This window comes from Salmo trutta, chromosome 17 (genome assembly GCF_901001165.1).
Source record: "Salmo trutta chromosome 17, fSalTru1.1, whole genome shotgun sequence".
Taxonomy (NCBI): domain Eukaryota; kingdom Metazoa; phylum Chordata; class Actinopteri; order Salmoniformes; family Salmonidae; genus Salmo; species Salmo trutta.
This window is the reverse complement of record NC_042973.1, coordinates 32,963,375-32,976,517: the sequence shown is the minus strand read 5'-3', so window position 1 is coordinate 32,976,517 and position 13,143 is coordinate 32,963,375. Positions and strand designations below refer to the sequence as shown.

At 42.2% G+C, this 13,143-nt stretch overlaps 1 protein-coding gene across 1 annotated transcript; it reads right to left on the bottom strand.

The window, feature by feature from the left end:
• Positions 1-5,859: 5,859 nt before the first annotated feature.
• fkbp4 (FKBP prolyl isomerase 4) lies at positions 5,860-12,590 on the bottom strand. The gene is made up of 11 exons (XM_029696558.1): positions 12,155-12,590; positions 10,732-10,876; positions 10,509-10,651; positions 10,273-10,393; positions 10,009-10,165; positions 9,606-9,696; positions 9,346-9,429; positions 9,046-9,231; positions 8,796-8,939; positions 8,582-8,677; positions 5,860-7,018 (listed from the first exon to the last, which is right to left on the bottom strand). Exons 1-11 carry the CDS (start codon positions 12,242-12,244, stop codon positions 6,950-6,952), a joined length of 1,326 nt encoding a protein of 441 aa, XP_029552418.1. The 5' UTR covers positions 12,245-12,590; the 3' UTR covers positions 5,860-6,949.
• Between the last annotated feature and the right edge of the window lie 553 nt (positions 12,591-13,143).

The following is a 13,143-nucleotide window of genomic DNA, read 5'->3' as shown; positions in this document are numbered from 1 at the left end:
ACATATGAAATGCTTACTTACAAGCCCTTAACCAACAATCATCTGAAATTTTTTTAATGTTTGTAATCAGACTTCACCGTCCCTACACATCGAATGAAAATCTGTTCGATCACCATGCACTGCAAAATCATTCTGGCTATGGATAGCCTAAAGAGGATATCATCACATCAACATGCCAGAGGATGTACCTATTGGACTTGGGGCTCTGCTGGGAGTTCACCTCATATTTAAAAAAATATATATAATCTGCTTTGCCATTAAAATCATAATAAACACTGACAACTAAAATATTGTGATGCTGATTATTATCATTAACAATAATAACAACAATAATAATGCTTAAAAATGAACCCTGTTCGGGAAACCATTAATGGGGGTTCTTTGAAGAACCATTTTAAAGGGTTCTTTGAAGAACTTATAGGGGTTCCCCCACAGTTTCAATTTGAAGAACCCCTAAAGTATTATCCAGAAACCTTTTCATTTTAGAGTGTAAGGAACTAAACTACCAGTACACCTACACAGGGCCGGTTCAGGGCATAAGCGGTCACTTAGGGCCCCGACCCAATTTATTTTTTAGAGTAAGAATGGGAGAATACACCAGGTGCAATTTCGAAATTTGGTTGCATATCAGAAGTTTTCCTCTTGTTATGTCAGTCACTCAATTAGCCATGACAGCTAACAATTTTTAGATTGGTAGTTAGTCTAGCCAGCTAAACTTGCAATAGGCTTAATCATTGCTGAATAACAGCTGGGCATGCAGGGCATGTGCCTAGGAGCCCAGACCTCCAGGGGGCCCATATTGATTTTGTTATTAATTCTCATTTAGATGTCATATTAACATATCCCCCGGCGGCAGGTAGCCTAGTGGTTAGAGCGTGGTGGTTAGAGCGTTGGACTAGTAACCGGAAGGTTGCAAGATCTTATCCCTGAGCTAAAAATCTGTAATTCTGCCACTGAACAAGGCAGTTAACCCACTGTTCCTAGGCGTCATTGAAAATAAGAAAGAAGCTGACTTGCCTAGTTAAATAAAGGTTACATTTTTTTATTTGCTTTCATCATTACGAAATGTGCTGAATTGCAGGAAATTAGCTGTAAAAGTGCACGTTTTCTCCCTGCCCAATGGCAAAATGAGTAGAAGTGTATGTTATAAAATTGCAACGTTTACTCAGTGCCATGGCAAAATGCGTAGAATTGCAGAGAATTTGCTTTAAAACTTACATTTCTCTCCAACGACAAGAGGGGGGGGGACACTAAAATGTTTTACCACAAGGTAGGGGACCCGCTAACCAAATCTTGCTTAGGGCCACCAAAAAGCTAGAGTCGGCCCATTTTGTTACGTTAGAACCTTATTCTAAAATGGATCATTAAAAAAAAAACTTCAATATACACACAATACTTTCCGAATCACGCGCACACACACACACACACAAGCTGATCATCATAGCAACGGTTCAGATGGCCAATATAGCCTACTCACGGCTATTGGTGATCCTCCACACTCTAGTAGCTACAAACTCTTGGTAAACAGAGAAAGCTCCCAGCATCAGCAGAGCTAAGAACAGCAGATGTTTCCGACTCCGTCTCAGCTTCTTCAGCGGGAAGAACGATTTGAACATGTTGATTGATCTCCCTGCTGCTTGCTCCAGGGTACTCAGTCAGTCATTGATTCTGCCACCGTGAATTTAACGGCTTTGTTCGGCAAAGTTGGACCAGACTGACCACTCGTCAGTCTCGCGACCCTGTTCGTGACACACCGGCGGCCCCCCAACACTCCCACCTAGCGATGGTCCCGAAACAGCTTTAATTTCATCCCGTATAAAAAAAACCGCGCTGGCTTCGGCTGCTCTGACTCGAGTGCTATCTTGGATTTAACCGAATCGACACTGGCACGTGGGTTGTCTGACTATGCTACAGAATGAATGAAACAAAATGCCCACCAACCCACTGCACATGCACACCGAACACGGACAAACAGATTGCACCCCCCGGACAGCGAGAGATTTAGGGGTGTGGTTACGTGGCCACGCCCACATCGCATTCGCAGCCAGTGGCACAGGTAGTTTCCGGGATCCTTGGGACAACGTTAAAGTGGTAAAGGTTAGGTTCAAGGTTAAGGGAATGTTCAAGGTTAGGATATGGACGTGAAAAGGATTACCCCATATAGATTACCTGGGAGACATTGGTAGGCCTGTCACATGATCCCACATGACCTTGATTCTAATCTGTTCTTTGTCAAAACCTTTGTTATGCAGTCTAGCAGATCGTGTGCTGTGTATTTGTGAGAGTGTACCAAAGACATTCCCCCCTTTCCATCTGAATATTTTCAATACCACTGGATGAGTTATTATATGGTTTTAAATGAGGTCAAGTCAATATATGAGGCAGCACCACCCCTGTTAAGTGTTTTTGTAATAAAGTGTTTTTTTGTCATAGTCAAACTAACTACACGACAGGATGACAGCCCTATCGCTGGGGATTGAGTCATCTATGTCAGTGTGTTTGTGTGTGGCAGCCTGTGGTTTTTATCCGTAAATGTCCGTAAAATGACACCGCGGATGGCCCTGCCTTGGCGCCCAGTGTGTGTTACCCAGCAGTGACCCTCAGTGGTGTAAAGTACTTAAGTTAAAATCCTTCTTTAATAAGTAGTTTTTTTTGTGTATCTGTACTTTACTATTTATATTTTTGACAGCTTTTACTTTTACTCAGTGGTGTAAAGTACTTAAAGTAAAAATACTTTCAAGTACTACTTAAGTAGTTATTTTGGGTATCTGTACTTTACTATTCTATTCATATTTTAGACTACTTTTACTTTTACTTCACTACATTCCTAAAGAAAATAATGTACTTTTTACTCCATATATTTTCCTTGACACCCAAAAGTACTTGTTCCATTTTTAATGCTTAGCAGGACAGGAAAATGGTCCAATTCACACACTTATCAAGAGAACATGTGGTCATCCCTACTGCCTCTAATCTGGTGGACTCACTAAACACAAATGCACCGATTGTAAATTATATCTTTGTGTTGGAGTGTGCCCCTGGCTATCCATACATTTTTTACTGTCTGGTTTGCTTAATATAAGGATTGGAAAATGATTCGTACTTTTACTTTTGATACTTAGGTATATTTAAAACCAAATACTTTTAGACTTTTACTTAAAAGTCACCCAGTAAAATCCTACTTAAGTTTACTTGAGTCATTTTCTATTAAGGTATCTTTACTTTTACTAAAGTATGACAATTGGCTACTTTTTCCACCCCTTGTTACCCTGGAGAGGCAGATTGTGTTAATGACGTAACAGGTTAGCGTCAATTCTTCAATCTTCATACATCATTATTTTTATGCTAGGTTGTAAGGGCATATGTTACAAAATAAGAACCCTAACTCATGTAGCTCAATATTTAATTCATTCAGCAGGAATCTCTATTCCGTCAAAGAGCAGGTGAAAGCTAATATCTGGGCTCGCCCTCCATCATGATGCTTTAACCTGTCCTGCTTTCCCCTTCTTTCTCTCCAGCCATAGCATGTGATCTTCATCTGTTTACTTATTAATTGAGATGGAAACCAGGACACCGGTGTGTGTGTGTGTGTGTGTGTGTGTGTGTGTGTGTGTGTGTGTGTGTGTGTGACGGAAACAGGAAGCAGATACACCTGATAATGTCATGGCCTACCATTTTCCATATGCACAAAAAGCTTATTTCTCTCAAATTTTGTGCACAAATTTGTTTACATCCCTGTTAGTGAGCATTTCTCCTTTGCCAAAAGAATCCATCCACCTGACAGGTGTGGCATATCAAGAAGCTGATTAAACAGCATGATCATTACACATTTTCCACAAGGTGCCGGGGACAATAAAAGGCCACTCTAAAATGTACAGTTTTGTCACACAACACAATGCCACTGATGTCTCAAGTTTTTAGGGAGCATGCAATTGGCATGCTGACTGCAGGAATGTCCACCAGAGCTGTTGCCAGATAATTGAATGTTAATTTCTCTACTATAAGCCGCCTCCAATGTCGTTTTATAGAATTTAGCAGTAAGTCCAACCGGCCTCACAATCACAAACCATGTGTATGGCGTTGTGTGGGTGAGCGGTTTGCTGATGTCAACATTGTGAACAGAGTGCCCCATGGTGGTGGTGGGGTTATGGTTTGAGCAGGCAAAAGCTACGGACAACAAAGACATTTGTATTTTATCTATGGCATTTTGAATGCACAGCAATACCGTGACGAGATCCTGAGGCCTAATGTCATGCCATTCATCCGCTGACATCACATAGCTTTTGCCTGCTCAAACCATAACCCCACCACCATGGGGCACTCTGTTCACAATGTTGACATCAGCAAACCGCTCACCCACACACATTCCTTATATGGGAAAGGAAAGGGGGATACCTAGTCAGTTGTACAACTGAATGCCTTCAACTGAAATGTGTCTTCCGCATTTAACCCTCTGAATCAGAGAGGTGCGGGGGGGCTGCCGACATCCACGTCTTCGGCATCCAGGAACAGTGGGTTAACTGCCATGCTCAGGAGCAGAACGACTGATTTTTACCTTGTCAGCTCAGGGATTCGATCCAGCAACCTTTTGGTTACTGGACCAACGCTCTAACCACTAGGCTACTATTTTCATTTTAAAATGTGGCAAACAGTACTTAAATCAAAAAAATAATCAAACTGGATTTTTGCATTACGGCCTGTCCGATTATGCGTGCAATTTAGTTTTGGCAGCTATATGCTTCCATACAATACAGGCTCTCAAGACTCATCTATTTAAAGTTTAAATGCAATGATCGTGAAAATTGCTTCTTTTGATTTTTACATGCATTTTCCTATATCTGGCTACTCTGACTAGGTTGTAGATATACTGTACTATACAAGCCCTCACAGACTGCTAACTGATGTCTATTTACATTAAAGACGCCTTATGAAGACAGTTTAGAGTTGTGAGTGCAAATATAATTGTGAAAATGTATTATTAATCTAAAACAAGCACTTTCTTCTATCTGGATACTCTGGCTAGGCTGTAGATATACCATACATTCTCAGTTATGGTGAAAATTGATTATTCATAAAGATACATATTTTCCTCTAATGCACTTGTATGGTATATAAAGCATTAGGAACACCTGCTCTTTCCTTGACATAGACTGACCAGGAGAATCCAGGTGAAAGCTATGATCCATTATTGAGGTCACCCACTTCAAATCAGTGTAGGGGAGGTAGGGGGAAGAGAAGCAGTGGCATGAAGTATTTAAGTAAAAATATTAAGTTATTTGGGGTATATATATATATATATATTTATTTGACACTTTTACTTTACTACATTCCTAAAGAAAATAATGTACTTTTTACTCCATACATTTTCCATGACACCCAAAAGTACTGGTTATATTTCACATGCTTAGCAGGACAGGGAAATGGTCCAATTCACACACACTTCAAGAGAACATCCCTGGTCATCCCTACTGCCTCTCATCTGGTGGACTTACTAAACAAAAATGCTTCGTTTGTAAATGACGTCTGAGTGTTGGTGTGCCCCTGGCTATCCGTGAATATATATATATATATATATATATATATTTTTTAAATGGTGCCATCTGGTTCTCTTAATATAAAGGAATGTACAATTAGTTTACTGAATACTTAAGTATATTTAAAACCAAATACTTTTAGACTTTTACTCAAGTAGTACTTTACTGGGTGACTTTTACATGAGTTATTTTCTATTAAGGTATCTACTTTTACTCAAGTATGACAATTGGGTACTTTTTTCACCACTGGGGAGATGCATTTCTGATTTAACAGTTGGCCAAAGAAAGTTGTATTGTACAAAACAAGTGGATACACAAACAAGCGTTTGAGTCATTTCTGTTTATTAGATCCTTCAGTCAGAGAACCAACCGCAATGCTCCAAACAGAAAGCCCCCCCCCCCCCATCAACACACGCATTTGACACCCCAAACCCCACCCACTGACCAATCTCACTCCCTAGCTGCTCCGTCCTGTTCCAACAGACTTGATTCTACAAACCAACTGCTCCACAGGACCGTGATTAGCTGAATCAGGTATTATTCTAGAGCCAGGTCCGCTAGAGCTGGATGCTGTAAGTCTGCATCTCAAACAACACCCATTATCTATATAGTGCACTACTTTATAGCAGCCTCCTCAGGTTAGACACAGGGCACTGGTCAAAAAGTTGGGCATATGTCATCTACAGGGTATAGAGTGTGATTTGGGATGCAACCATAAACTACAGTAAGACATATATATATATATATATATATATATATATATGTAATCTGACTGAGCTTTATACTGGCTGAGTTCAACCAGGAGAAGCTGCTAGTTCATATCAGCTACTACACACACACACACACGCACACACACACACACACTTTCCAGTCGTGAAGTAAATCATCATCCCATTAAGAACATTTAAAGAGAGAAATCATAAACCCAGGGTAAGAACATACAGTGTTTGAGAAGCAGAGAGCAATTGTTTAGTGAGCATGACTTCTGCTAGAGAGGGTGCTGCTACGGTCAGCAGACACAGTCGCACACACACAGGGAGCAGACCCCAGGAATTGATTAGTTGGCCTTGGAAGGGGGAGGGGGTGATTACACACATCTAGTACTGGGCTTCCAACTCCATTAAGCAAAGAAGTCTGAGCAGGAGCGTGCAGGGAGGGAGCCTGCTACATGCTAACCAGAGGGAGGGGAACTCCTTTTAGCCACACCTCTGGAGTGCAGTCAACTACAGAAGGCCCACCCAGCCAGCTAGCTGCCATGATGATAGCACACAGACACACAGGAGATACAGTCAAGCCATGGGCACACATGCACTTCTCTCTCACACACACTAACATTTTCTCTCTTTAGAAACACAAATGTCTGAAGTTAAAAGTCTTCATGACAGACAGACTACCACATCTGTCTCCAGCAGCCATTACTCCTGTCCTCCATTCTCCTCCACCTCCATCCCGCCTCCGTTCTCCATCCCCTTGTCAGCCTCCTCCTGATCATCACAGCAGAGAGAGAGCAAGAGAGACATTAATACAGTTTAGTTCCATGTTCAGAGGTGATGTAGCTTGATAGACAGGTTGGCTGACAACGACATGAAAATGATGAGTCTGTGGCCAGAAGGCGTGCGTTGTTATGATTCTGAATGGTCAGATAGCTAGCAACAATGACAAGCTGCTACCATGTGGGGAATTGTAGGTGGCTCGTTAATGATACCATGTCTTGTTTTTAGGTGTTTTGACTGGTGTCATATCTATGCTAATATGGTTAAAATAACAATGTATTTGAGAGACATGTGCTCATAATGCAAATGTATTTATGTTTTCAATAAACATTTGGAGACTAAATATAGTTTGCATGTTGTCAACAGTCTAAGCCAACCCAGTATGTTTTGCCCCATAGTTGCGCATAGTGTTGTCATGGTACCAGAATTGACTTCAATACCAGGTTTAGTATCACAATACTCGATACCACGGGGAAAAAAACAAGACATATTAACCAAAGTCACAGAATGGCACTTGATCCAAACAGATAAACTCAGCGACTGCTCTTTTCAATCGTTGGGCACCTTTAAAGTTCAATATCATTACATGCGCATTTTTTTTTTTTTACATCAACATTGTTCAGACACAGCCATGTACAGTGCATTTGGAAAGTATTCAGACCACTTGACTTTTTATACATTTTGTTACAATCTAAAATGTATTTATGTAAATAAGGCATCCGTTTTTTTTATTTTCAATAAATTGGCAAAAAAAAATCCCAAAACCTGTTTTTGCTTTGTCATTATGGGGTATTGTGTGCAGATTGAGGGGGAAAAATATATTTTATCCAATTTAGAATAAGGCTGTAGCGTAACAAAATGGAGAAAAAGTCAATGGGTCTGAATGCTTTCCAAATGAATTAATTATAGTCAATTTGACTTGGTTTTTACCAATTACACAACGGTAATAATTTATTTGAATGGTAAATCTTGATTTACCCAGTTTATCAATAAAGATGTAGCCTAGGCCTATCCACAATACAGGTGAAGGCATTTTCAATAGCAGTGTGTACACGCATTTAGTTATTGAGCTTGTGTTGGCTGATTTCATGGGGCTAAGATGACAAACAACCTGCTTTCCTTCCATTTGGGACTTATTGTACTGATCAACAACATTTGCATAGAAGTATCTTAATTTATAAATGACTAAGTGGAGCAGGCACAGTGCAAGCTATAATAACGGGTCGACTGCGCTGATAGACAAGCTTGATCCGTGAGACACATGACAGAATTACCGAAAGTAACACATTCTAGTACCAAAATGTTTTTCATGTTCTAGTATCGAAAAAGTACCAAAGTTTTGGTATACCGTCAGTTTTGTTGATTAACAACCAACCTGTCTATAGGATGCTAAGTGTGAGTTAGTCTGCCCTCTGGTGTTTAATTTGGAGAACTACAGCCTTGTTCTGTGTTTTTTTTTCAGTGTTCCATCACCACTTACATTGGGGCCAGGGGAATTGTGTGGTGTGGAGGAACTAGGAAAAGTGTGTAGTGGCTAAGGGCTGTTTGTCTCACCTTAGCATCTCTCTCAGCAAACTTCTGGAACATGTTGGCATAGAGCCTCTTGTCCTTCTCATGCTGTTCCTTAATCCGTTTCTGGCACAGAGCCACCTGGAAGGGCAAAAAAACAGAGACCCAGATCAGACAGACCAGCAGGGAGAGATGGGACATCCAGAAGAGGAGAGGGAAGTTTCGACTGAGGCACACAAAGACCATTCTAGTACAGTACCTGGCTTTTGGCGGCCTTGTTGCTAGGATACAGTTGTATGACACGCTGGAAGTCTGCTCTCGCCCTATCAAACTCCTTCATGGCAAACAGCGCCTCCCCCCTACGGAATAGAGCCTTTTCATTGGTCTCGTCCAGCTCCAGGGCCTACACACATGAATGAGAGAGAGCAGAAACCATAGGTGAATAAGTGTGGTGTGGAATATTCAGGTAGTCAGATACAGTCAGGTGTGTATCTTCTGAGTGAGTGTACCTTGTCACAGTTGTCGAAAGTAGAGCTTGGTTCCTGTAGCTTGAGGAAGCACATGGCCAGGTTGAGGTGAGCAGCCAACCGCAGGGCCTGAGCCTTCTGTTCCTCCCCCTCGGGTAAACTCGATTCATTCTCCAGCCAGGACACAATCCTCTTATACTGGACAGATGCCTGGCGATACTTTCCCTCCTACACAAAAACACATATATTACATCCTGTGTAAATCTGCACCGATGTTTGAAGCTACTTCCCTTCACACAAAGAAACGTTAATACACACACAGAAACGTGAATACACACACACCTTGAAGTACTGTGTTCCCTTCTCCTTGACAATGATGCTCTGCTCCAGTTTCTCTGCTGAGTTCATTTCCCAGGATTCCTTGGCCTGGGGAATAGGAAATACTTTAGTCAGCCAGCTAGCATATCGCCTCTCAGAACACCAGACACATCTACGGAACATTCAGTAGGCAAAATGTGTGGAAATGCCATGAATAAAATGCAGAACGGATGTTTCTGGACAGGACCATCGAGGTGATATGGCTAAAGGATGAGGGGTCATACCTTATCGAAGGTGGTCAGTTTGAGTTTGTACTGCAGAGTGGCTTCACCAGGAATATTGTACTTGCTGTTGCCTGTGTTTCCATAGCCATACCTTCACACACACACACACACACACACACACACACACACACACACACACACACTTAGATATCCATACATACAGAGCACAGGGTGCTGCTGAGGCCAAAACAGTGCAAATAGAATGGCATCAAACACATGGAAACCATGTGTTTAATACCATTCCGCTCCAGTCATTAACACGAGCCCGTTTTTCCCAATTAAGGTGCCACCAACCTCCTGTGATACAGAGTGCAGACAACTCAGCTAATCTGCCAAGAGAACACACAATAACACATTTCTCAAAATAACATAGTATGTACACAAGGTTTGTAGTGGGTATTACTTGGGTTTGATGATGAAGAGGGACTCTTCTCCCTGCTCCATAGCCATCAGGGCTTTTTCCACTCCGCTTGGCAGACCCAGGCTCTCTCCATCTCCCAACTCAAACTTCAGCTCCCTCTTGTCAAACACCTTGCCCTCACAGCTGCCCTCCAAACACACTGCAGGGGAAAGAGAGAGATAGGTGTGAGAGAGCTGGTAGGTATTAGTTTGGTTTGGCATATCCCTTTTCCTTATTGATGATACGTTTGTGTGTGCGCGCTCGTACCTTCTACGGCAGCTCCTTCATTAGGCTTGGTGTATCCCTCTCCCTTAGTGACGATGCGACGGATGATTCCTCCATCCTCTCCCTCAGTGATGTCCTCCCCTCGAAACTCAAACAACTCCACCTAACACACACAAAACATTCAATTTGGGCACTCTTACAAAGTCACACGTCAATGTTGGCACAGAATGTTTCTCTCAAAAACACAACTTCTCAATCCCTGACAGACAGAGGGTTACCTGGAAGACAAGTGTAGCGTTGGGGGGTATCTTCGGGGGGCTGCCGGCAGTGCCGTAGGCATACTCTGGTTTACAGATCAGCTGGCTGATCTCTCCTACTTTCATAGTAGCCACTCCCAGGTCCCACGCCTTGATGACCTGGCCTACACACACACACAAAGTTATAGTAGCTATACCAAGGTCCAACACCTTGATCACCTGGCCTACACTAATAGACACACACCTTTGCCCAGCTCAAAGGAAAACTTCTCTCCTCGTTCACGACTGGAGTCAAACGGGGTTCCATCCAGCAGCGTGCCAACATAGTGAACAAACACCTTGTCTCCAGTCATAGGCAGCTCTGTCCCTGTGCCTTCCTGCTTCACCAACTAGAGATGGAGGGGAGGGAGAGACTGAAGATTAGTTGTGCTGTAGCAATGTATGGCCCAGTCAGCCTATGGTAATGTTACTGTATGTGGTCTAGTACACTGAACAAAAATTCAACCTAACATGTAAAGTGTTGGTCCCATGTTTCATGAGCTGAAATAAAAGATCCCAGAAATGTTCCAATACGGACAAAAAGCTTATTTTTCTCTTTGTTTTACATTCCTGTTCTTGAGCATTTCTCCTTTGCCAAGATAATCCACCCACCTGACAGGTGTGGCATATCAAGAAGCTGATTAAACAGTATGATCATTACACAGGTGCACCTTGTGCTGGGGGCAATAAAAGGCCACTAAAATGTGCAGTTTTGTCACACAATGCCACAGATGCTGAGTTGAGGGATCGTACAATTGGCATGCGGGCTGCAGGAATGTCCACCAGAGCTGTTGCGAGAGAATTGAATGTCCATTTCACTACCATAAGTCGTCTCAAACGTCATTAGAGAATTTGTCAGCATGTCCAACTGGCATTCGAGAATTTGTCAGTACGTCCAACCATGTTTGGGATGTTCTGGATCGACATTGTGTTCCAGTTAAAGCCCATAGCCAGCAACTTCGCACAGCCTTTGAAGAGGAGCGGCCAACATTTCACACATCACAATCAACAGCCTGATCAACTCTATGCAAAGGAAATGTGTAGCGCTGCATGAGGCAAATAATGGTCACACCAGATACTGACTGGTTTTCTGATCCACGCCCCTACCCTTTAAGGTATCTGTTTTCCTAGTCATGTGAAATGCATAGATTAGGGAATAATGAGTTTAACTCGGTAAAGTCTGAAATTGTTGGATGTTGCGTTTATTTGTTTCCAATGGAATGCTGCACGGTTGTTTCCAGAGGCAGTTGCAGCACCTTTGTGTGGTGCATACCTTAGATATTACTGTCTCGGCCGTAGGCCTATATCATGGTGGCAAGGCATATGAACTTAAAGGTTATAGATCTACTGGCTAACGAAGATGTGGGTAGCTAGCCAGTTAGCTTGCTAACCATGTTAGTCCAACATATTTATCGCTGGCTAACGTTAGAAAACGGCAAAACCCAAATGTTGCCAATTCAGTCGTTGTACTGCGCAAAACCATCTAAGTAGTCTTAAGTTAACCTAGCTAACCAAATGACAAATAGTTTAGGCTACCGTAGTTATCTGGTAATATGATTGATTGCATTGGCTAGATAAGCGAGCAAGCCCACGTTAGCTAAGCTAACTAACGTAGCTTACTCAGTTACCTTTAAAACCCCTCCATCTTTCTTCTGCGTGATATCCTCTCCCTCCATCGGGATGTTCTGTTCTTCGTTGGTCACCTCTTCAGCAGTCATAGCCCTGGAGCCCCTGGCCTGAAACAATTGTCTGCTGACGTTAGCTAGCTAACAATACGGCTGGCTAGTAGGGCGCAAGCTAGCTAAATAACTAACTATGGTTCGGAAAGGCTAGCTGCGCCACAAATCAGCTAGATCAAGAATCCGTTTGTCTTGTTAGCTATATTTCGCACATTTAGCGCCAAATTATGCCGGATATCGACCGTTGTGCACCCGTCTCCAAACTGAATGTTTGCTGTTGAGCTGATTGGCTAATAAATCAAGGGGTCCACGTTGCTGTGTTGCTTGCTTAGTTCTAGCACCTGGAGGAAAAGCCGAGAACTTTCCAGATACGCAGCGAGGAAAGGGGTGGCGGAATTGTCATCGTCGTGTGAAGCAAGTGACTCAATTGCCGTCTAACGAAATATACATGAGCTCACACATTGTTTTATGGTGTGATAAACACATGTATTGGGATCTTTTTTAAAACAATGTTTTATTTGGGGGAAAGGTGGCGTATTCAGGACAACTCGGAAACGTAACATTTCGACTTGTAAACACATTGTAGAAAGATGAGGCCCGAGTTTCCCAATTGGAAATGATCAGAATCAACTAATATGAAGCTCTACGCAAATAATTTGCTTTAATTTTAACTCGGAGGTTCCGAGTTTTCGACTTGTCATGAATAAACTCTCTCTCAAATAATCTTTTTTTCCCCAAATAAAAGCCCAGTCAGCCCAGCGCTCCGTTCAGGTCAATTTAGAACTCGAAATGTCCGACTTAGAAACTCGTAGAAAGATGAGGTTTGGAAACTTGGAAACGATCAGAATCAACCAATAGGAAGCTCTATGCTAATTTTAAGTCAGAGGTTCCGAATTTCAGAGTTGTCTTGAACATGCATGAGGTCTGAGCATAGATGA

Bases quoted from the DNA above. Each gene is read 5' to 3' on its own strand.
- fkbp4 (XM_029696558.1), bottom strand. From the start codon at position 12,244: ATGACTGCTGAAGAGGTGACCAACGAAGAACAGAACATCCCGATGGAG. The intron at 10,394-10,508 runs GTAACCCTCTGT...TGTGTGTGTTAG, and splicing joins ACGCTACACTTGTCTTCCAG to GTGGAGTTGTTTGAGTTTCG. The intron at 10,166-10,272 runs GTACGAGCGCGC...TTTCCCCTGCAG, and splicing joins TGAAGGAGCTGCCGTAGAAG to TGTGTTTGGAGGGCAGCTGT.